General features: G+C 42.2%; 3 protein-coding genes and 1 non-coding gene across 6 annotated transcripts; 3 read left to right on the top strand and 1 right to left on the bottom strand.

The window, feature by feature from the left end:
• The first annotated feature begins 6,622 nt into the window (after positions 1-6,622).
• Positions 6,623-10,379, top strand: LOC112884330 (shaggy-related protein kinase alpha-like). Its single transcript, XM_025949710.1, has 13 exons — positions 6,623-6,779; positions 7,541-7,737; positions 7,823-7,915; positions 8,054-8,113; positions 8,238-8,510; positions 8,595-8,669; positions 8,781-8,837; positions 8,912-9,052; positions 9,137-9,187; positions 9,267-9,362; positions 9,454-9,537; positions 9,730-9,832; positions 9,928-10,379. The coding sequence occupies exons 2-13, from the start codon at positions 7,621-7,623 to the stop codon at positions 10,008-10,010; spliced, it is 1,233 nt and encodes a 410-aa protein (XP_025805495.1). The 5' UTR covers positions 6,623-6,779; positions 7,541-7,620; the 3' UTR covers positions 10,011-10,379.
• Positions 10,380-11,220: 841 nt separating this feature from the next.
• Positions 11,221-16,748, bottom strand: LOC112884329 (probable inactive DNA (cytosine-5)-methyltransferase DRM3). Of its 3 annotated transcripts, XM_025949708.1 has the most exons (12): positions 16,626-16,684; positions 16,455-16,486; positions 16,238-16,274; positions 16,032-16,145; positions 15,339-15,435; positions 15,165-15,211; positions 14,379-14,495; positions 14,199-14,292; positions 13,890-13,987; positions 13,159-13,258; positions 12,990-13,066; positions 11,221-12,652 (listed from the first exon to the last, which is right to left on the bottom strand). In XM_025949708.1, exons 3-12 carry the CDS (start codon positions 16,238-16,240, stop codon positions 11,420-11,422), a joined length of 1,980 nt encoding a protein of 659 aa, XP_025805493.1. In that variant the 5' UTR covers positions 16,241-16,274; positions 16,455-16,486; positions 16,626-16,684; the 3' UTR covers positions 11,221-11,419. The 3 variants fall into 3 exon arrangements, with proteins under 3 accessions (XP_025805493.1, XP_025805492.1, XP_025805491.1); XM_025949707.1 differs by lacking the exon at positions 16,455-16,486 and having other exon boundaries at positions 16,238-16,363; positions 16,626-16,748; XM_025949706.1 differs by lacking the exon at positions 16,455-16,486 and having other exon boundaries at positions 16,626-16,731.
• Positions 16,749-16,911: 163 nt separating this feature from the next.
• Positions 16,912-19,363, top strand: LOC112883935 (nitrogen regulatory protein P-II homolog). Its single transcript, XM_025949206.1, has 7 exons — positions 16,912-17,205; positions 17,334-17,379; positions 17,459-17,486; positions 17,564-17,651; positions 17,983-18,050; positions 18,276-18,345; positions 18,782-19,363. The coding sequence occupies exons 1-7, from the start codon at positions 17,016-17,018 to the stop codon at positions 18,892-18,894; spliced, it is 603 nt and encodes a 200-aa protein (XP_025804991.1). The 5' UTR covers positions 16,912-17,015; the 3' UTR covers positions 18,895-19,363.
• A 554-nt stretch (positions 19,364-19,917) lies between these two features.
• On the top strand, positions 19,918-20,056 carry LOC112888259. The gene has a single exon (XR_003227796.1). It is a non-coding gene; the product is annotated as a small nucleolar RNA Z247 (small nucleolar RNA).
• The last annotated feature ends 4,622 nt before the right edge of the window (positions 20,057-24,678 follow it).

Here is a 24,678-nt window from a genome sequence, read left to right as displayed (position 1 = left end):
GGTAGAAGAAATGTGCAAACAGGAGGGGGGTGGTTGGTATTTATCCGTGGCGTGTGCGTGCGCAGAGGTGACCGGCGGCGACCGGTGGGAGCGGGCCGGTGACCGGGTGGTGGCAGTCCGTTTGGGGGGCGCGCCCGCGGCTGCTGCACGGACACGTGGCCGTCGCTTGCCCGTGTGATTGGCTGCCGACCACCGCACAAATTTTGCCCCCACCTTTAAGACGATTAGAAACAGATAAAAATAATAATTTTAGTGTGTAAGTAGAGATCATGTTATTTAGCGTCTTAAAAAATGTTTCTCGTTAGGCTTATGATTATTCAAGTGTTTAAGTCTGAATGAAACATGTTTTGGTTTGATCAAAAACATGCTTTCTTTTACTACTTACAGGGGGGGGGATGTGTTTCTTGCTGTGTGTAATTATGGAACTACTGCCTGCAAGTTGCAATCTTTATTTAACTCGTGGGAAAACCATCAGCTGTCGCCGTGCTTGTTTCTGCTTTTGACAAGGAACTAGCTGCTGACCTGCGGTTGTATAAATAAAACACAGGTTTATATTTATCTTTGTCTTTTGGCAGGAGAAGAGTGAGGATCGCATGGTAAAGATTAGCCAAGTGTTTCTTCTTTCTTGCACGGCAAAAAGTGAATCTCTGGCGTTCCCTCGATGTATTAACTGTCCACCCTCAAGTAATCTAAGATATGTGGCATGCCATTTTTTTAAAATGAACTGGCAGGAGAGCTGCCTGTTGTGTTAATTAGAGAGAAAAATATGTGGCTTGTCTTGATTTCATATAGTAATTAATCAGAAGTTATAATCCATGCAGCTAGAGTTTGCAAATGGGTATTCAATGGGTGGTTCATATTTCATTTAGGGCCTGTTTGGATCCACCCCAAATGGTAAAAGGGTAAATGGCAAAATTTTTTGCTCCTGTCACATCAGATGTTTGGACGCTAATTAGAAGTATTAAATATAGTTTAATTAAAAAACTAATTACATAGATGAGGACTAAATGACGAGACGAATCTATTAAGTCTAATTAATCCATAATTAGCAAAATTACGGTAGCATTTGCCCTTTTGCACTTTGGGGTGTTTGGATCCAAAAGTGCAAAAAAGTGCAAAAGAGCAAAAATTTTGCACTTTCTCTTTCTCTTTCCCATTCATCCAAACAGGCCCTAAGAACACCTCATTCAGAAGAGTTTTGGGTGGCCTTAGACCCAAAGAAAACATTTTATAGTGATTGATAATATATTGTAGGATAGATTGAAGGAAAAGAAATACCCTTTTTAATGTATCTTGACGGAAACCGTACTGTAGCTACCCAATGTACGTACGTCAACGTATGCTATTGATCAACTTTTCGAAATTGTCGACCACACAAAGAGGTACAGTGATTTCAGCGATATGGTACGGAGCAGAACGTGGTACGTGGACAGCCGAAGAGCAGAGTGCTGCGTGCACACACTTGCTACAGAATCGTGCAAAAAGCTAAAGTGTGCCCCGTCGGCCCGTCCCAAGTACCTACGTGTCGCTCCTTACAATGCAAACAAAGTCGAAATGAAGACGACAGCGTCGTCTGCAAGAGTTACTCTGCTGCCCATTGATATTTACTTGAAGCCTACGCTGCCTTTTTAAGGTTTTATGCAACCATACATGTTGGAAGGCATGAAAGATGGACCTAGATAGGAACCTTAGACAGCAGTTGTAGTATGGGACAACTGGATATTCTTCTCCCAACTCATGGAACAATGAGACCGCTCTCATGTGAAACTCACATGTCGAGTCATGTGAATTTCTTGTGTTCCAACCAGTCATAATTGTTTAGTTATTCTTAACTATTTGGTCACTCTTTCGAGGTAAAAAACTTCTTGGTCACTCATGTCCTAAGAAGAATATGTGAGACGTGGAGAAAAATCCAGTTGATCTATATATATCGGCATTCCTCTAAGTTAAAACTTATAAGTTTGTCTTTATGATGCCACTAGCTATATTGCTGCAATTCTGGCGCTTATACTTTCTTAGCTCCTTAATCTCCCATAAAGACTTCCATTGACCTTCGTTTTAAAACAGTTGACTCGTTTTGGCTTGTGCCGAGTAAGTTTTTACTAACAACATTTCTTTTCAGTAATGTAAACTGGAAAAATATCACTAGCTCTTTGTGAAATGTACTCTGAGCATGCCGTATGCTTCAAGCTGTTTAGTTTAAAGTAAAAATGACAAATAATTTGAAACAGGTCATATAGTACTCATTAATATTGCTGCCCTATATATCCGCCAAGAGAGTGTGACACAAAAAAGAAAATGATGGTATTCATCAAAACACCTGTGCTCAACTTATGCTTTCTTTCTTTTTTTTTTCTCTTTTGCCGCTGGGGGTCCAATGAGAGAGCAACAAGTGATCACCAAATATTAGAGTAGTTGTGGGTGACAGGTGAGGAGGAAAGATGCCCTTTCCCTCCTCTCTGTCCTCTCGAGTTCCTTCCTTTTCCTTGGTTACAGCGTCGGTTGAGGAGATCGGCAAGCACAAGTGTCATCACCATCACAATTTATTCTGGTCGTTCGTGCCGGAGGAGAAATTGGCGACGTGGCACTTCCCATGCTCCAGCTTGTGGATCGCACGAAAGAGAGAGTGGCATCATGATCTGTTCCTTCTGGCCTTCAATGGTTTGCAGTCACAAGATTCAGGAAGTTTCCAGATGTAAAATCTTTATGCACAGGAAGCTTCTAGGATATCCTGTGTGGATTATGGGGGATTGATCGATATGGGTAGGTCTTATTGATCAATGGAGCCTACGAAGCTGCATTTTTCCATAGTATGATGTTAAATAATGTCTAAGCTCGTAAACTAAAACTTCATATCATCAAAGAATGATGTATTGCTTGATACCTCAACTTGTATTATTGAAGGCCGGTAGAACTCGTCGTTTTTTGTTTTTGTCAAAGTGCTTCCTCAGTTGTGTCTTCACAAAACTATAGCGTTGAGTTTACAGAAAATTCAGAGGATGCCCTATAGAAGTTGAATTGCAGGTACTCGTTTCCTCTTTGTATTGTATATCAGGCTCCCTGATCCTTATAGCAGCTCAGGCAAATCTTATCGACATCATCTGAGAACGCAATTTAACAACCCTGGCGAAAATGACACTGCAAATGGGATTAGTGGAATGCTCCGATGCGTTAAAGTGGACAAGAACAGTTTATAAAAGGAAAACCGCACTGCTAGTAGGCCTAGCCCAGCCCAAAAGTCTGCATATATGTGTCCACAAATGGCCCACGTAAAGGTTTCTAAGTACGTGCTCAACATTTTGGATATTACAAGCTAATTGATAGTCTACAAATAAATTAAGTAGCATCAACAAGCTGACTGTTATATATTTTTTTTTGAGGATTATTTCATTATATCTGTTTGTTTATTCACGTGGTAGTCACCAGATTTATGTTTAATAGTATATGCAATAAGTCTATCCATTTTCATATGGAAATTAAATCGCTTTTTTCTTAGTAGGGGGCCGGGCAAGCTAGGTCAAGCCCATCACTTTCACATTCTACTTGCCAACTCCTTAACAACCTAATCCATTTAAGAGCAGCTTTGAGAGAAAACCTTGCCAAAAGTTCAATGCATGCCCCCCGTTTGTCAACTGTCATGTATTTTTGATGTGAAAGTATAACTACCTAAGATGCTGCTAGCTAGTGTGCTAGTATAACTTGGATTAGTTGTTGTACTAAATATATATATATATATGTATGAAAAACACACCCAACTAAAAAAAATTCAGAAACGCATAATCCTTCCTCTGACATGTCGATCAAATCCGCAAACCCATTTTTTAAAGATGAAGTTGCCCCACAAGTTTATCGTGAGAAACAACCTCCGTTCGAATTTACTGAAGACAAACGGATAAATCAACACTGGGAAAAGATCCAGTAAGTTGTCGATCAAGCTTCAAATTTGAAGCAACTCAAAGCGCGATGGTTCAGCCAAGCAAATTTGAAGCGACTCAAATACCGGGGCCCCCTGCTGCATAAATTTCATACCAACGAGTTGTCAGGATCACTGCAATCTGCTGTCATGAAAACGCAACCGAATCTTCTCCCCCACATGCCAACTGCAGCTGACGAATTAAACCCAGCTTTGGCCCAGCTGAAAATTTCAAACATTAGGGGTCCAACACCCCATTTGGTTTCAAAGGGCTAAACTTTACTCCTATCGCATAAAAAAAGAATCTTGCTATTTAGGAGTATTAAATAAAGTTTGTTTAAAATCTTTTTATATATGGGTGCTAATTCGCGAGACGAATTTAATGAGTCTAATTAATTTATAATTTGCAACAGTGATGATGCTACAGTAACCATCCACTAATTATAGATTAATATACCCTATTAGATTCGTCTCGCGAATTAGTACAGGAGTTCTGCAATTAGTTTTGTAATTAAATTTTATTTAATATTTTTAAATAATAAAATTCTTTTTGACGTGATAGGGCTAAAGAAGCCCTCTCAAACCAGACACCCTCTAAATCCTGCTCTGCTTGACAGTTGATAAATGGCATGGCACGCTCTTCAAAGTTCAAACTTTGAGGATTGCATATCATGCCAGTATGAAAACAATGACATTTCCAACTGACAAACTATTCTACTAAACAAAATAGAAAAGCACTTTGGCCGGACTAATTGCCGTGTTCTGAATTCTTTAAGATCCGTCGTGCCGGCCGTGAGCGGCCGGTGATGATGAGCACAGCTGCACTGTCATGTCGGCCTGGGTCCTGGTCTCCTGCCTTTTCTTGCTTCTTGATTTCTGTTAAATTTTAAGTTTTAAATTTTAAAATTTGATCATGTCAGTAGTTTAGTACGGTGTGATTGGACAGTCTGTTACGCTGGCATCAGGAGAATCCATGTTGTTTATCCAGACGACGACGAAGGTTAGAAGTAAAATACTACGAAGTTGTTTAACTGATCTGTCGGGCCCCGTATCATTCATGTAGTGTGATATACTAACTGCAACACCAGATCGTATTCTACCTGATGTACATGTACGCCATACGTGTGACGGAAGTAGACGATACGGTACGTGGGCTGCTCACTACAGTTATAATATTTAGTAAGCAATAATAATATAAATACAGAAGTTTGGGCAAGTACCGTGCTTCATCCACTAAGCTATCTTGTTCAGAAAAACAAAGAAATAGATTTTGCAGTGATGCTTGATGGTTTTGGTGTAATAAGAATATAAAATGCGCCCCTGAAAATTCTTCTTGCATTTCAAACATGTGCTGGAGATTTCTTCTAAGCATAATAAGTAGCTAGCTCAACTGGGAAGAAAAAGGTTTATGAACGCAACAAAATGTGCCATGAGAAAAAGTCTATGCAGAACTAGAATATCCAAACTTTTTTCTCGACAGTCATGATCGCCAAGCATCAATGAGTAGATGCACTCGCACTCTCGCAGAACAGCTTTACAACTCAAAGAAATAAACAAGTATATAGATTGCAAGGCCCAATGATCTAACGAGGAAAAGTGAGCCAAAAGGTTGTTGAAGGATTTTTCTGATGATGATTACTGATAGAGTCTGGTGACCGGCCTAGCCACAGTGTTTATATATATACAAGTAGTATTTGCTAGCTAAGCTACAATGGCATGCTTTTTTCTAGCATCTAATGGACTTGTTTTGTTTTTGTTGTCTGCAGGCAGGGAGGAAGAGGGAAGAGGGAAGAGGGAGAGTGGGTTCCACGCCCCGACCATGACAGCCTGTGCCGGACCCCAATCATTTGCCACCTTCACTTGAGCTTCACACCCCTGAGGGCCTGTTTAGTTCCACCAAAACGTAAAAACGCAAAATGCAAAATTTTACTGTAGCAAAGAAATCTTGCTAATTTGAAGTACTAAATGAAGTCTATTTGCAAAACTTTTTGCATGGATGGGTTGTAAATCGCGAGACGAATCTAATGAGCCTACTTAATCCATGTTTTGCAACAGTGATGCTACAGTAACCATCCGCTAATTATTGCTTAATTATGGATTAATTAGCATCATTAGATTCGTCTCGTGATTTACAACCCATCCATGCAAAAAGTTTTGCAAATAGACTTCATTTAGTACTTCAAGATTCCTTTGCTACAGTAAAATTTTGCATTTTACGTTTTTGCGTTTTGGTGGAACTAAACAGGCCCTGACTGAATTATACGTGTCCTCAACTGAACTCGACAATATGCCCTCGTTTCATCGAAAAAATGCATAAATGTTATACCTTTCAGCTAGAAGAGAGAGAAATAATGTGAAACCATATCCAACCACGTGAAAACCACTAGTTCCTTAATTTCCAGCTTCATCCTAGAGTCTAAATATAACTGCATAACAAGCTGAGAATTCAACTCTCGCATTCTTGCTCATCCCTACAAATTCTAAACAGTAAGAAGCCAAATATTTAGGAAATGGTGAAAAGAAAAAGAAAAGAGGCCCTGGAGAAGAAGAGGATGACTGCACTGGCGCCGCTGGACCGGAACCTTTCAACGGTCAAACAGACACCATAATAATATCAGTAAAAATCCCGTCATTTTCTCTCTCCAATTAAATAAAAAATAATAATTTGATTTATTGCTGGGCTGCAATTTTCTTGTGCGTTATAACTTGCCTTTCTTTCCCCGGCGTCGCCTCCCTCCCTTCTTCTTCCATTCCGCCCCCCTCTCTTCTTCAATCCTCCCCGCGCCGGAGTTGGAGGGAGAGGGGAGACGCTTTCCGCCGCCAACCCAGCGGCCCAGGTCGCCGATCCGCGCGCCGAGCCGATCCGGTATTCATCCTCTCTCTCTGTCTCTGTTTCTTTTCCCTCCCCGCGGCAGCGGTCGTTTCTTGCGTCTCTTCTTGGATCCGGCGATGTGGGGAGGGCGGCGGGCGCTTGATTCCGCCGCGGCTCCCGCGGTTGTGGTGGCGATCCATGAGATCGATGGGCGGTGGCGTTATGGGGCGGGCGAGCGTTCGGTTTGGGGAGTCTGGTTTGGTTCTATTCCGGAGAAGTAGACGGGGAAGGTGGTTCTTTCCTTTTATCATTTTTTCTTGTAATTTTCGGAACAGGGGTGTTTTGGGATTCCCTGGTTTGTTATTGCTCGTGCTGATTCTCCTCCTTCATGCGTGAATAAATGGAGATGGATTGGTGGGGAAAGGTGGCAGCTTTGGCGTGAATTTGGTGATCTGCGTCGAGAATGTTTTCTTTCCTTTTCTTTTCGATGATTTATGCGCCATGGTCGGTTAGAAACTGCCAGAGGTCGACTCTTTGTGATGTCTTCATTTATGATCAGAGCTGAATTGCTCTTGGAAAGTGAATAATCTGGACAGACAGCGTTTCTAATTGATTAGGATAGGGGCAATAGACTTCCCGGTTTGGAAAGGATTTGTCCACCCTTGTCAAGTCTCCCAGGTCTATCTACAAGTACGACATGTCTGCAAGTGAATGTGTTTCCAGCGAAAATTTCGTAAAGCCACATATTTCTCGAGCTGAGCATCCTAATCACCATGTGTTTTTTGACTTTCCATAATGATGCTGTTTGCTTGCAGGTTGATCAAACACATCACTGTCTTTAGGGAAGCCCTTTGAACAGTAGTTTGTGCCGCAAATCAGATAATTCTGTCACAGCATGGCCTCGGCAGGGGTGACACGCTCTTCTTTGGGATTTCAGAATGACACAAGTTCTAGCAGTGATGCAGATCGACTTCCGAACGAGTTGGGCAATATGAACATTAGGGATGATAAGGTAATTGAATTCCCTTAAGTAGTTTATAAATTGCTTTTTTGTGGGTTATCAGTTTGTAGTTGGTCTTGGCTTGGAAATAATGCAGGACATTGAAGATATTGTAGTCAATGGCAATGGGACAGAGCCTGGTCATATCATAGTGACTAGCATTGATGGGAGAAATGGGCAGGCAAAGCAGGTATTTTAACCAAAAAAAAAACTATATGTTATGTCATAGACAATGGGAGACCCCTTTCTATCTATTTTACTGCTACCTCATAAGTCATAACAACAAGTATTGTGTACTGAATTTCTGAATTATGCATGTGCACTGCAGACCATTAGCTACATGGCGGAACGTGTGGTAGGTCATGGGTCCTTCGGGACTGTTTTCCAGGTTTGTTACTGAATAAATCGGTATCACCTTGAGTTGCTCAGTTTTTTTATTTTAGTGTTACATTTCAGGTACTGACTAATGGCTCCTTCACCTTTTTTTTTTGTAAATAAATGATCTTGAGCAGGCCAAGTGTCTGGAAACTGGTGAGACTGTAGCTATAAAGAAGGTTCTTCAAGACAAGAGATATAAGAACCGTGAGCTGCAAACTATGCGAGTGCTTGACCACCCAAATGTGGTTGCTCTGAAGCATTGTTTCTTTTCAAAGACTGAGAAGGAGGAGCTTTACCTCAATTTGGTGCTAGAGTATGTGCCAGAGACTGCACATCGTGTCATTAAACATTATAACAAGATGAACCAGCGCATGCCTTTGATATATGCGAAACTTTATATGTATCAGGTAAAGCTTATTCCGTTGGTGTCATTAACGTGTCCGAGTTTAGTTGCATGATAGTCATGCCATTTATAGCCTTGTGATTGACAGATTTGTAGAGCTTTGGCATACATTCATAACTGCATCGGAGTGTGCCACAGGGACATTAAGCCGCAAAATCTCCTGGTATATCTAGAGTAATCATCTCTATCTGTTTGAACACTTACAGGAGAATTCATCTTTAGCCAATTATAAATGCAGCTTCAGATGGTTTGATGCATACTATTTCTGCCACAGGTGAATCCTCATACTCATCAGCTGAAATTGTGCGACTTTGGCAGCGCGAAAGTTCTGGTATGGTCATAATCAACTGACATTCACAGGAATCCTTGTATTTGTGCATGCCTAATTATTTTGTACTGTTTTAGGTAAAAGGAGAACCAAATATTTCTTACATCTGTTCTAGGTACTACAGAGCTCCAGAGCTCATATTTGGTGCTACTGAATACACAGCAGCAATTGATGTTTGGTCTGCTGGCTGTGTCCTTGCTGAGCTGCTTCTAGGGCAGGTAAGGGATCACACAATATACATGACTCGTGGGTGGACTATCCAGCTTATCTCTGCCTACAATCTGATTATTTTCTTTCAACAGCCTCTATTCCCTGGAGACAGTGGCGTTGATCAACTTGTTGAAATCATCAGGGTAAATTATTATCTGCATCCCAATTAAACTGCTTCCTAATTGTTGCTTTCCCTTCATTTTAATCTCATTTTTCTCTCAGGTTCTGGGCACACCAACACGTGAAGAAATCAAGTGCATGAATCCAAATTATACTGAGTTTAGATTCCCGCAAATCAAAGCTCACCCATGGCATAAGGTATGAATGTTGTATTGGACTGCAGCACCTCTCGTCCTATCCCTAACCTCCACCAAGGTTGAGATCTTACATTACTATCATTTTGTGCCAGATTTTCCATAAAAGGATGCCTGCTGAAGCAGTTGATCTTGTGTCCAGGCTTCTGCAGTACTCACCTAAGCTTCGGTCTACTGCAGTAAGTACAACTTCATTGTGGGAGCAAACATGGGGCATGGCATTTAGTATCCTTCCTTTATCACTGTTGTTTTACTGCTTTAAGCATTATTTAGATAGCAAGTTACTTTCCTATCAGTTAGAACTGCATTAGACAGTTTTTCGGAAGTTTTGGCTACTGTTATTTACATTGCAAGTTGGTTACTCATTACAGTTGGAAGCATTGATCCATCCATTCTTTGATGAACTTCGGGATCCAAACACACGCTTACCAAATGGCCGTTTCCTTCCACCTCTCTTCAACTTCAAGCCCCATGGTAAGTCTGCTATTCTGACTTCACTTGTTCTGATAAGAACCCTAAAAACTCCAGATCAACTCATCTTTTCTACTACTCCGGTATTGTCAAAACAGAGCTGAAAGGTGTGCCAATGGACTTTCTGGTGAAGCTGATCCCAGAGCATGCACGGAAGCAATGCGCCTTTGTAGGATGGTGATCTGTAACTGAGAGGATGGCTTGAAGATTAGTTAAGGACCAAATTGATGTCTGTTAGAAACCAGTGGAGACCGACATTGCCTGTTGTGCTATAAGATGGGCAATGTGTGATTTTTTTGTCCGAGATTATCACCCCCCTCACCCCCACAAAGGAAAACAAGATGTTGTCAATGTAACCAGATTGTCTGCCGTTCTGTAAAGTATTAGAAGAGTGTTGGAGCATGCCCCCAGAGTCTCATGTATCAGTCTCTGCTGAATTCAGTTTGCCTGATTTGTACTAGCACCATGCAAGGATGCACCCTTTGTATGACGATGTTCGGTCCACCATTGTCTTGGATCGAGGCTATTCATTCATTTGTACTCATTGTGCTCTTCGTTGTACCAGTGATCACTATGTGATGCATAGGCAACCATTGAAATTTTCCCATCTGGTATGGTTCTGGTAACATTTTTTTTGTTGAAGAGGGCTCACCAACCACATTCACAGGCAAAAGGACGCTACTGCTTAAGCTACGGCACTAGCCCTGCTAACTACACACCCTAAGAACAGAACGACAACGGACGGCCCAAAAGCTTGAAGAGGCCCCATCACAGGTCTTGCACGCACGCACTCCCAACTTATTATCTGTAGGCAGTTCATTCAGGCTACCACCAGCACCTATAAATCTTCCAGAATCTTGCAGTCAGGGCCTCACAGTAAACCGGCCACTTCTGCATAAAACATGGATACTTTGGATACCAGAAAATATTGCTCATCGTATACATGAAATTGGAAAGAAAATATTATTGCATAAAACTGCTAGTACAAGCAAATTTTTGGTGAAAGGAGACAAACTCTTTTCACAGTTCAGATTCAGAGATAGTAGCATCCACAAACTGAATCAACACCAAGGAAAAGAAAACCTAATTAAAAAATTGTTTTGAAGAAAGGAGTGAAAGCAAGTATGGCTCGAGAAATAATAGATTGATTATGGAGAGACAAAGCTCGTGTACATATATGGACAAGGATGTTCTAGGATTTGGTTTATAGAATCAGAACCAATTAGAGGAGATCCATGCCTAATACAAATCCATCTATCCCTTGATAGGGGGCGCATGCGGCAGCCACCCATGGCCCAAGGGCCTGTCTAACATAACCCACGCAAACAGGCAGGATCAACTTTGAGGGGGCTTCAAGTTGCAACGCACAGTAATCAACTAAAAAAATATGAGAAACAAACAGGCGGAAGAAGTATTAACCCACTGCATTTAAAATTCTACACTTGTGCACAATGTAACAGCTAAGAAATATGTCAAAGTTTACTTGTACCATCCTACATTTACAGATCACACGATGCTAGAAGGCAGTTTGTGGCAATTTGCTAAGGCGAGAACTCACTAAAGATGGAAAACATGGAATCATGTCAGTTGTTAATTAACTCCAACTGCAGTCCTCACTCTAGTAACAACACGGGCATATTCAAAGAAGCGGTTGGAATCCATGCCCATTGTTGTATTTATTGTCGTACCACCTTTACAAGAAGTATAATTCCCACCAATAATCAGGTCAAAACCACCAAACTCAGTGATCAAGTCATCAATCACTTGAGTTTTCAGCTTCCAGATTCCATGCAACTGCCTCAGCTCCCCAGTCTGTTCAGTTTTCTGCCACCACCTTCTCAGAATTTTCCTATTCACATCAGATTCCTCAACAGACACTACACACTTCAAAGGAATACCTAGCCGATGGAGTGTTACTTCAGCGCCTCCAATTCCACTGTAGATGGATAGCACTCTGATCCCGTCTGGAAACTGGTCTTTCAGAACCGATAAGAAGTATGCCAAAGTGTCAGTCTGAAAAGCATATCTCATCACAGCAAATCTATCAGGTTGATTTAGTTCAAACAGATTTGTATGGTTATGTGGGTAGCCCAGTATTCTTTCCACTTGATGAGGCTCCAACGGGCTTAACTTGTCCCTACCAACCCAAATAAGGTTTGAAACCTTGCATTGGTGCATAATCTGCATCTGCTTTTCTTCTGAAAGCACTCCTCTTGACTCTCTAACCATCCTCCCCAATGTATCACATGTCTGCTCAATCCCAGCAGCCTCTATAGTAACAACACTAATATGCTTCCTTGTATCCCATGAGGGCCACCACTGTCTTGTGAATGGAAGTGCTTCTTCAATAGTCATCGGTGACTTTGGAACCACAAAACATCTTCTCTCCACTGGAAGGTTATGAATGTAACCTTCCTTTCTAGATAGAGCTGAGAAGAACTGACTGTTCACAAACTCAGGTTCCACATTGTATAAAAACTGTGTGAGTTGATGCCATGTGTCTTTTGGGATCTCAACAACATTTCCATACAGGAAATATGGGGGTTTAGCAAGGTCGCCTCGTACATTTGCACGCCGGCCTAGTGTCGTTGCCTCAAGTTCTACCTTAACAGGCATACCACTGGTCCCTGCACAACGCCCCATAGACCATGGATTGCCAGGGTGACTACTGGAGGCCCCTCTGTCATCCATAAATATATGCTTAGCCCTTTTTACCTGTGTGCTGTTGTTGTAATCATCATAACAGCTCGCAGCAGAGTATGAGGGCTGGTATGTCAAATAATCAGTTTCTGCCTCGCCTAGACAGTTGGATTCAACTTTTACCTGCATAAGTGTAAAAGGCCAAGATTAGAACGCAAAGTCTGAGAGAAATTTACAGCAATTCTGCAGCTACACAAGCTTTAGAGAACAGCGTTTCATTGACTATCAAACTGAGTTGTTACAGATATACATGTTCTAATAGATCAAGTCACAATCTAGAAAAACTTCAGGGAACATCAAACAGGGTACCATATAAATCATTTGAATCTGGACACCAACGGTAAATTCTGCACCATGCTATGATATAATATGCAATTTTGGATACGAGTCTCCATATGAGATGATTTTAACATACCCATGACAAGCCTACAGTAGTAAGAATAAAATGCCGTTAAATTACCTCTTTCTGCTCAACGCTATTGGCTATTCGCCTTGCCAAAATTGAGTCAGCCAGCATCTCAACTGTTGCTCTCTGACCTGAAAAGTACATGCATGTGCCATTTTAAACATTTCCGGATGTCATCAAAACATTGAGCACAATTTGAAGCATCTTTTAATCCTTGGCTTACCACAATTGTCAATAGCTGATGACACCTCTTCCTCGGTAAAACCCTTCTGAAGCAAGCTAAGTGTTTTCTCCATAACACCAAACAGTGCTTCAGCCTTTGCCTGAAAAAAATGCCATTTTAGTTTATAACTTTTGACATTAAGTTTTAGAACTAGCAACCACAATACACATCTCCAATATATCCAAAATCCACATTAGTCATTTGTCATTGGTGCCGAAAAATTCATATCAATTAGCTATAATGCCTAGAAATATTTCTAGTATAATCAATCGAAGGAGTGGCAATGTATGCCAACAGAAGGAGAAATAGAAGAAAAATAGTGAGTGTCTCAGTTTCCATGACACAAGCCACAACCTCCAAGTGTTGAGATGAATTGGGGAAGTCTAAAAAATTGGTGGGGAAAGATGAAAGCAAACTGCAGAACAGGGGCAAAATGTTTAAAAGAATATAATCCTTTCAGAAACACCATGATATAGTACAAACTGGAACCATCAACGCAGAATTGGGCAAGTATGCAATGTTCTAGCTTCAAACTAATAAGTAGTACAGTATGCAGCATAACAAATGTTGCATAGAGTGAAACATTTTACCAAAAGAAAATATCACTTTAGAATGTAAATCCATATCTTGAAGGCTTTTGTAATAACTAGCTCACTTCATGTGTCAGGGGATAATCCATACACATAAACTACATAGAATTAAACAAAAAGGCAACATGATAAAGTATAAACCTCATTTGTAGCAACACCATTTTCCAGTTCTCCAGAGGATCCTCCTGATTGAGCACTGACAATGCAGTCCACGAGCTGTTCTAATGGAGCTTCATCGCCTGAAATTAAGCATATTTTGGAGTATTACTATATTGCATACTGAGTATCAAGAAAGACAAGTTGGATTATCAAACATGTATCATACATGTTTTTAAAGTTTTTAATCAGTAGTCTTGGAGCTGTTTCAAGATTTTGCATAAAGCCAAGCAACAGCACACAATCTAAACAATCAAGAACAAATTTGTCAGTTGCGCAAGAGCATGTAAATACCAAGTTTCTTGAAGGCTAAATCAACTTCTTGCTGTGAAAAGTTCATTGTTCGGAGTAAATATGACCACTTTTCTGAGAAAGAATCAGGCTCCGGCTGAAGACAGAGAAATGTTCTTAAGATTGATTCAAAGAATTTCAAGCGAGTAAGGCAATGATTAACATCTTGTGCTAAGAGATCACCTTGATGTCTTGGTCGATTCCTTTCCTAGACTCTAAAGGAGAATTGTTTTCTTCACTATCAGAATCAAATAGACTTCCCAAAGAACCTGACGATTCAGATCCTGACTGCTGAAGGTCCTATAACATGAAGGAAGGAGAGTTTGTTCAAGCCAATACCTTACTTCTCTTTCCCAACACGCAAGACACAATAATGGACTATCATGGGGATGCAAATGAAATCTTATTAAAATCTACAAATCAGATGCTGAATAGGGCACAAAATCCAGTTACGTAAAACATCATTCCAATTACTTCGAGGTTCTTAAAATAAAGTTAAGTAACTAGCAAAAGTGTAGGAAATGAAGGAATAACTAAAGGAATTTCTCTTTAAAAAAACTAGAAAGTATAAATAGTCAAAATGGATAGCGAGCTCTAATAGGACATGTACTATTCTTTCTTATAGCAGACTTGCGTAACGAATGAGATGTAAAGAAGTAACTACTTACGCAGAAGTATCACCTCTGATATCTAACATGCAAGCACCACGGACTATTCTGATATGCATCAATCTATTAAGAATTTAATATGGATAAAGTAGCACCATGAAGATCACAATGGACACTAGAATAGTATGAGGGAAAGAAACAGCAACATATGGTATAATAAAGGTCAACAAAATATAATTAGGTGCGTCATAGCTATGTAAAGAAAAGACCTTTACAAGAATCACAGTTATTTAATTTTAAAGTTAGACGCTGATCACTGCTAGGAGCATCAACTAGACAAGGAAATTGGCAAAGCACTTACAGAATAGGACAAAAGAGATTCCAATATGGTGTTAGAATCATCGTCACCTGCATGAGATAATATATGCAATTAATTCGTAGATTACAAGACAAAATGTTAGGCAGGTTTTGACTTTGGCGATTGTTTCGCATCACTATACATGTTAGAAAAGACATGTCGTAGAAAGAGGCATACCATGTCTCTGGAGCACCTTGTCTACCAGTTTTGGTGAAAAACCCATTCCAATAAATTGTAATCTTAGATTACTGGACGAAGAACTTGGTTGACCTTCCTATAGTGCGCATCATGTCAGTATCATAACTTACTAAAGCAGAATTTGCATCAAAATGACTCTATTCTTGTGAAAATAGAAATGTCTAGTTATGTTTGCAATTTCATAGCTAGCATTCCAGTTACTTCCAAATATTCGCTAACAAAAAACAAAACATATCTCATCTTTAGTGGTTTTAAATAGCAATCCAAAATCTTAAGCATAAATTAAAAATCCAAACCAGGTATCATATTTGAAATGACATAATTCACTTTAGGTCATGCTGGATTCGGACTGTGCCAGGATATTTTATTAGTTCTCCAAAGCTAAAAATGGATCCCTTATCACCACTGATTCAATTAAAAGCTACTTGTTTAATAAGGAAAAAAGAAACAAAAGATCCAACGATAAAATAGATTGGTACAAAGATGCCCAAACATCATATTGGTTAAATTTCATTTACTAGAAACAGCAAAGCATATAACTCGAGCACAGCTTGCAACTGGCACCCAATGCAGAAATTTGCATTGTTCCTTTACTACAGGCGTGTCTTAATAATTTTGCATCTACGACAGAAACCACACCCTACAAGCACAAATTGTCAAGAAGCATATCACCTCCTCCTTCAAGCTGGCATGCACCGAGCCAGGCAGCAGATCCACAGCAGCCCCCCTGGGATCCCTGGCATCAGCATCTGGGCCGCCGTCCTCGACATAATCTTCGAGTTTAACCTGCATTCACCAAGAACCCAATAAGTAAACACAGTATACACAGAGAAGAAATACTAGCATATAAACAGGGCAGAGAAGAATGTTGCCATCACCATTTTCGATCAACTAAGGCTCCAGGCTCGCATGCCCCTGCAAGACACGGAAAAACAATCAGGCAACGTCGCAGCAGCAGCAGGGTTCGCTGGGAAGTCCACTAAACGTGGGGCGTGGGGATTAAGCTGAAAAACGAAGGGGAATAAATGAGTGCCAGCACTCCATCGCGGCACGCAACACGCAACAAAGAGATCGAATCGCGAGTCAGGAGCGGACCGAGTAAAGGGCATGGTTGTACACATGCACACCTAATAAATTTTGCTAAAAAAAATTCGAATTTAGCATGTGAAATCCACGGTCAAATTCGAATACAAATAGCACACATAAGGGTTTTGGGTGTTCGATTTCGCACTGAAGGAGGGGAAGAGAAGGGAATGGCGGGCGTACCTGCCGGATCCTCGTCGCCGGCGAGGCGCCCGACGAAGAACCGGCCGAGGGCGGCGCGCCGGTACCTCTAAGAAAGGGAGGCCGTAACGGGGAGAGAGAGGGGGGGGGGGGGGGGGGGGAAGGCCTGGGAGAGGAGAAAGAAGGGTTGGACCACAGTCCACAGAAGTGAACCAGTGGGATTTTCTTTTAATGGCGGACGTTTACTTTGCATACAACACGGAGTTGAAACAGTTTCGGTTTTCCAATGATGTTTACGTATTTCCTTTTTCCCGCCTTCTACCAGCTTGAGAATCTGACCTCTCATGTCTCAGGAAAGCCGCAGAGCGGCGAACCGAGTCAACTGAAGACCAAACCTCGCCGGAACGCCGTACAACCACCGAAGACTACAGCATGTCGCCAGCGACCTCTGCCGCCGCCGTTCCCGTACCCGGCGTCCTCATCCGCCAACCTCCGTCGACCCTGCGATCCTCCCCCACCGCCCTCCTCCTCCCCTCGGGGGCTGCGAGGCCGCTCCAAGCGACGTCGGCCTCTCGTCGCCTCCCTGCCTCCGCTGTGCGCGCCCAGAGCGCCGCCGACCCAGGTCAGGAGCCCTTGCCTCACGCCCAAAATTACATTTTTGATGCCTCTGCTCGGTTCATTCCTGCCCAAATCGAGCCGGGCTTGTTGGATTGCCGCTGATGGCGCTGCCTCGGTCGGTCGTTTTCTCAGGGTACTTGCCTGAATCGGATTTCTACAAGATCGAGGCCATTCTTAGGTTTGTGCGCTTCACGGTACTTATTATTGCAATGATAGAATCTGGTTGGTCCTTGCTGAAATGTGCGGAATTTGTGCAGGCCGTGGAGGGTGCCGCACGTGTCCTCGGTGAGTGTGGCTCCGTGGTTCTGGGTCCTTGAGTTGCACGCGAGCTGTTCAGTCAGACAGGTTTGGGGATTCTGCAGGGCTTGTTGGAGATGGGGATCAGAGGTGTGACGGTGTCGGATGTGCGGGGATTCGGGGCGCAGGGAGGGTCAACGGAGCGGCATGGAGGTATGGCTTCGCTCTGCCTATGGCTATGCACTTGCGTGGCTCTGCCTGCCACTGACTGCGGTTTTGCATTGTATAGTTTCTGCATCAGTTCAGTTATACTCCTAGAATTGGGCAGAAATGTGTTCAGAGGAGCATGTGGCCGAGTATTTTGATCGTTAGTTTACAACTCTACTACTACCGACTAATAGGATTGGCTGGTGTACAGATGTGAAACATGTCTACTAACAGGATTGGAGATAATGGTTCTGTGATGTTGAGAAAAATTTGAGACTGGCATGGTTTTAAGATATCAATGCTGACGCCTGATGCTTGTTTTGCTTTGAGTAATCAGGGTCAGAATTTTCGGAAGATACATTTATTGCTAAAGTCAAAATGGAAATAGTGGTCTGCAAGGAGCAGGTAATTACTTTATTTACTAGTGACTGTGACCTTAACAGTTATAGTTCTAAAAGAAGAAATACTGCAATGCCATACCTTTCATGACAAAGATTGGTGATCATTTTTTTTGCTTTTCTATTTTTCCTGTAAATGTCTATGACATTGTTCCAATGTTATTGCAGTCCATTCTGTATGAGTTTTATTGGTTTCCTCTTGCATCATCATTAAATGTTTCTTTTCCACCAGGTCGAAGCAGTAATCGACAAAATAATTGAAAAGGCAAGAACAGGAGAAATTGGCGATGGGAAGATATTCTGTAAGTGCATCGTGCTCCTTGTGACCTTTTCAGAGTCACAGCTGCGTTTTTATCCTAGTCCAGGACTCCCGTGTAATTGGCTTCTTTTCTCTTAACTTGCAATATCTTAGTGCCTATTGTTCACTTGCATGGGCTTTACTGCCTTGTGCATATGTTACGCATATAGGAGCGTTCTATTGTTCTGCTCATTTTTCCTCCACTTGTTTTGTTTTACTTCCGTCAGAAATGTAAATGACGACTAGTTCTTGCTCATTTAAACTGCTGGTTGGTTTCAGTAAGTTCTGTTATCAGAAATATGAATGCTATGGTACAACGGACAAAGTAGTCGCTCCTGTGCTAGCTCACACAGTCTTCAGGAGCACTGCCATACTATCATATATACGCACCTGTAATCTTTTTTGACTCTGATTTTCTGACATGGTGGTTTCTTCCTCAGTGATCCCTGTCTCGGATGTGGTAAGAATCCGCACCGGCGAACGTGGGAAGGAAGCTGAGAGGATGACTGGAGGACTGTCGGATACGCTGTCCTCTGTGGTGTCGATCTCATGAGCCAAACAGATTGGCTGCCTGCTGCGAGGTCAAGCACGTCCCTCCCCCCTGCCCTTGCAATTGTAAACTTGCGCAATAAAACTGCGCAGTGTGTTTCCTGCTAGTGCCGCCCGAATCATGCAGTGTGCACTGGGCCTGATCAATAAAATCGGATGGAATTTATGTGAACTTTCCCTCGCTGTTGTTTCTGAACCTATGCAAGATGATGCTAGTTTGGCAACAGGAGGGGTTAAGCTTGTTAAACATAGTATAAACCAAATATGGAAATGTAACTAAATATGGAGAGACTTGACCGGCTAAGGATGTAGATTGTTGTATAAGTCTAGGACTTTTGTTGTAAATCTTTTCCTTCCTAGAATATCTCCTAGCCGGTCATGATCTGCGCCATATATATGTATCGCACCATGTTGTGCGTTTTAATTAATCAACACGCAACCGATGAGGTCTCCGAGTTTGGAGGTTGGCGTTCCACCATGATATCCACCGCACCTCTGATCTTTACATGGTAATCAGAGCCTAGGCGATTCAAGCTTCAAGATCTCCATGGCGTCCTCAAGCTTGACGTCTAACCCTCTTCTCGGCGTTCAAGTCACCGAGAAGCTCACCCGCCAGAACCATGCAATGTGGTCGGCGCAGGTTCTCGCGACCTTACGAGGCGCGAGGCTGGAGCGCTATGTCAACGGTAAAGCCGTTGCTCCAGCTGCAGAGGTTGAAGAAAAGAAGGCCGACGGCAAGACCATCATGGCCTCCAACCCAGCCTATGAGGAGTGGTTTGCCGCGGATCAACAAGTCCTCGGTTTTCTGCTCAGCTCCCTGTCCAAGGACATCTTGGCGCAAGTCGCCATCTCAAGGACTTCTGCTGAAGCATGGAAAGCGATCAGCGATATGTTCGCGTCGCACACGCGTGCTCGTACCACCAATGTACGACTCGCTCTCGCCACGACAAAGAAGGAGAACATGACTGTAGCCTAGTACTACGGCAAGATGAAGGGACTTGCAGATGAGATGGCTGCAGCAGGAAAGCCTCTTGATGATGAAGAGTTGGTGATGTATATTTGCAATGGTCTAGATCTAGAATTCAATCATTTAGTTTCTGCTCTTGTAACTAGGATTGAACCTGTTACCCCTGCTGAACTGTACTCACAATTACTAAGTTTTGAGACTAGATTAGAACTACAGCTTGGCACAGGATCTTCATCAGCCAACACCGCAGGGAGAGGCGGCCGTGGCAGGAACCAGCAGATGCGTGGTTCTGGCCGTGGCGGTCGTGGGCGATCAAGCTTTGGCCGAGGCTCTGGTGGGCGCGGTTCTGGTGGGTGTGGACAGCAGCAACAGTCACGCCACAACCAGCCACGCAGGAATTTCCCACCGGACCTACTGCAGCCCACGACAGCAATGGGCGCCCCATTTGCCAAGTGTGCTTCAAGACAGGACATACGGCGCTTGAATGCTGGCACCGTTTTGATGAGAATTATGTTCCAGAGGAACGACACGCTGCTGCTGCTGCTATGAGCCTCTATTCCATGGATCAAAACTGGTACATGGACACTGGTGCTACGGACAACATAACTAGTGATCTTGAGAAGCTCGCCGTTCGTGACAAGTACAACGAAGGCGATCAGATTCACACGCAAGCGGTGCAGGTATGAAAATTAAACATATTGGTCATTCAATAGTTCATACCCCAACTCGTGATTTACATCTAAATAATATTCTTCACGTTCCAAAAGCTGCTAAAAATCTTGTTTCCGTTCATCATCTTAATAAAGATAATTCCACTTTCCTTGAATTTCACCCTGATTATTTTTTGATCAAGGATCAGGTCACGAAGAACACCATACTTAGAGGATCATGCCGTAGGGGCCTATATCCTCTTCCTCCTTCGTCCACCATAAAGCAAGCTTTTGGAGTTGTCAAGCCATCTTTTGAAAGGTGGCATAGTCGTTTGGATCATGCGTCTGCTCCCATTATCTCTAAAGTTATTAGTATGAATAATCTCCCTTGTTTAGGTGAATCAAATAAAGAACCTGTGTGTGATGCTTGCCAAAAGGCAAAAAGTCATCAGCTTCCTTATCCAAAATCTCATAGTGTTTCGAGTCAACCTTTGCAGCTTATTTTCTCAGATGTCTGGGGACCTTTGCCCTTTTGTGTTGGAAGAAACAAATACTATGTTAGTTTTATTGATGACTATAGCAAATTTGTGTGGCTCTATCCTCTTAAGCACAAATCTGAAGTTTTTCAGAAATTTCATGAATTTCAAAATTTTGTTGAGAGGCTCTTTAATCGCAAGATTATATCTATGCAGGCTGATTGGGGAGGAGCAAAAACTTAACTCCTTTTTTGAGCGCATTGGCATCTCTCATCTTGTTTCATGTCCTCACGCTCACCAACAAAACGGGGCTGCCGAACAAAAGCATCGGCATATTGTTGAAGTTGGCCTAGCTTTATTAGCGCATGCATCTATGTCGCTTAAGTTTTGGGAGGATGCCTTTATCGCTGCCACTTATTTGATTAATCGTACTCCTAGTCGAGTTATAAATTTTGAAACTCCTTTTGAACGTTTATTTCATCAAAAACCAGATTATTCCTCCCTTAGGATTTTTGGCTGTGCTTGTTGGCCTAATCTTCGCCCCTATAATACCCACAAATTTCAGTTCAGATCCACATGATGTGTCTTTCTTGGTTATAGTCCTTTACACAAAGGATTTAAATGCTTAGATCCTTCTACAGGTCGAGTTTATATATCTCGGGATGTCACATTTGATGAAAATATTTTCCCCTTTGCCCAACTTCATCCAAATGCAGGAACTCGTCTTCGTCATGAGATCTCTCTTCTTCCTTCTGATCTTAGGCCATCGACATTTGATCAAGGGGGAGAACTATCGAGTGATCATATATTTAATTCTAATAATTCATGTGATGAAGTGTGTGCAGAAAAAAGGGGGGATTCGGTGTCTCTACCGATCCTCCGATCGGCCGGTGCAGGTTCGACCCAACAGGAGGGCGCCACGTTGCCAACAGGAAAGGAAGCCGACACGGACACAGGTTCTCCTGGCGCAAATTCTCCTGGATCGGCCAGTGGTGCAAATCCCGCAACTGATCCGCCTGTGCTGTCGGCCCTTCCTGGATCTTCTGCTCCAACCAGCTTCGAGCCTGCTGGTGTGCCTTCTGTTGAGGAAACAACAATTCGGCCAAGAACAAGACTACAATCCGGGATACAGAAGCCTAAGGTATATACTGATGGCACCATTAGATACAGTTGTTTTACTTCATCAGGAGAACCACAAAATTTAAATGAAGCTTTTGGAAATAAACATTGGAAAGAAGCTATGGATTTAGAGTATTCTGCTTCGATGAAAAACAAAACATGGCATTTGGTACCTCCAAGGAAAGGAACTAATATTATTGATTGTAAGTGGGTCTATAAGATAAAAAGAAAAGCTGATGGAAGTCTTGACAGATATAAAGCTCGTTTAGTTGCAAAGGGTTTTAAGCAAAGATATGGTATAGATTATGAAGATACCTTTAGTCCTGTAGTAAAGGCAACAACAATTAGAGTTATCTTGTCTGTGGTTGTGTCAAGAGGTTGGAGTCTTCGTCAATTAGATGTGCAAAATGCCTTTTTACACAGAGTTTTGGAAGAGGAAGTTTATATGAGACAGCCACCAGGTTATGAGGATAAATCTTTGCCTAACTATGTTTGCAAACTTGATAAAGCTTTGTATGGTCTTAAGCAAGCGCCAAGAGCGTGGTATTCCAGATTGAGTATGAAATTACAAAGTCTGGGTTTCAAGCCATCAAGAGTAGATACATCTTTGTTCTTTTATAACAAAGGGGATATTAGCATGTTTGTGCTTATTTATGTTGATGATATTATTGTGCCTAGTTCAATGCCAAGTGCAACTACAGCTTTACTCAGTGATCTTAATAAAGAGTTTGCCTTGAAAGATTTAGGTGATCTACATTATTTTCTTGGAATAGAAGTAAATAAAGTTTCAGATGGTATAATTTTGTCTCAAGAAAAATATGCTTCAGATGTCTTAAAAAGAGTTGGCATGAGTGATTGTAAACCAGTAAATACTCCTATGTCAACTTCAGAAAAGCTTTCTCTTCATGAAGGGGATTTACTTGGTCCTAGTGATGCGACACAATATAGAAGTATGGTTGGTGCTTTACAGTATTTAACATTGACAAGACCAGATATCTCTTTTGCAGTCAACAAGGTATGTCAATATTTACATGCTCCTACTACAGTTCATTGGGCAGCAGTCAAAAGAATTCTAAGATATATTAAGCATACTATGAAACTTGGACTCAAAATTGGGAAGATGTCATCTCTTCTGGTTAGTGGTTTTAGTGATGCAGATTGGGCTGGATGTATTGGTGATAGGCGCTCTACAGGAGGCTTTGCAATATTCTTAGGCTCAAATCTGGTTTCTTGGAATGCACGTAAACAGACGACAGTATCAAGGTCAAGTACAGAAGCTGAGTATAAAGCACTGGCTAATGCAACTGCAGAAATTATGTGGATTCAGATTTTGCTGTTAGAAATTGGAATTCAAGCACCAAGAAAAGCAAAGCTATGGTGTGATAATATGGGAGCCAAATATCTTTCTGCAAATCCAGTTTTTCATGCAAGAACAAAGCATATTGAAGTGGATTATCACTTTGTGCGAGAAAGGGTTGCAAAAAGATTACTTGATATTGAACATGTGTCGACAAGGGATCAGATAGCCGATGGGTTTACAAAACCCTTAGCTGCACGGCAGTTGGAGATTTTCAAAGGCAATCTGAATCTAGAGAAGATTTAGATTGAGGGGGAGTGTTAAACATAGTATAAACCAAATATGGAAATGTAACTAAATATGGAGAGACTTGACCGGCTAAGGATGTAGATTGTTGTATAAGTCTAGGACTCTTGTTGTAAATCTTTTCCTTCCTAGAATATCTCCTAGCCGGTCATGATCTGCGCCATATATATGTATCGCACCATGTTGTGCGTTTTAATTAATCAACACGCAACCGCTGAGGTCTCCGAGTTTGGAGGTCGGCGTTCCATCACATATCCACCGCACCTCTGATCTTTACAAAGCTGGCTGCAATGAGAATGAGCTGGGCTCTGTTGTAGATAACATTTGTTGGGCCCATCTCTGTCTGGCCCAAATACAAGAAAGATATGTGCAGTCCATGGTATGTGGCCCAAGTTACTACTGATGTGGTGCCTTTCGTTTCGTATGGATCTGAAGGGGCCTAATCTCTCTGTATGGCAGAAACATCAACAAAGAAGAAGGATGATCCGTGTGGGTGGTGGGTCCATTTGTCTGGCCCAGACCTGATGAGTCACGGATGGACTAGGAAGTGAGCGTGTATCAGCTATGGAAGCATCCGGAAGCATCGCTACGACCACCATCTGCCGGACTGAAGCAGCATGTTGAACGCGCAACGATGATGGGGCGGGCGAGAGGTGGTAGGCAGCAGCGCAACACTTTGGAAATCCGTGTGGCCTTCGTCTGCCACCTCACGACGCCACGTGTGCCCGATCGTGCCACCTGTGCGTGGGCTGCGACAATTAACTAGGAGTACAATACTGTAAATGTGTTATGTGTGGGCAAGATACTCGTTCTAGCTAGTCCTACCCTACATTGCGCTGATATGAAGTAACCTAGTGTATTAGTGTAGACCATTTCGCGTGACCATGCCGGAGAAAGTATATACTGTTTCTGAAAACATTATCTTACGCTCATTAGATTTGTTTATTAGGCCTAGTTTTGAAGGTCGTGCATC

This window comes from Panicum hallii, chromosome 3 (genome assembly GCF_002211085.1).
Source record: "Panicum hallii strain FIL2 chromosome 3, PHallii_v3.1, whole genome shotgun sequence".
NCBI lineage: Eukaryota > Viridiplantae > Streptophyta > Magnoliopsida > Poales > Poaceae > Panicum > Panicum hallii.
The sequence above is the reverse complement of the archived record's forward strand: the minus strand, read 5'-3'. Positions and strand labels throughout refer to the sequence as shown.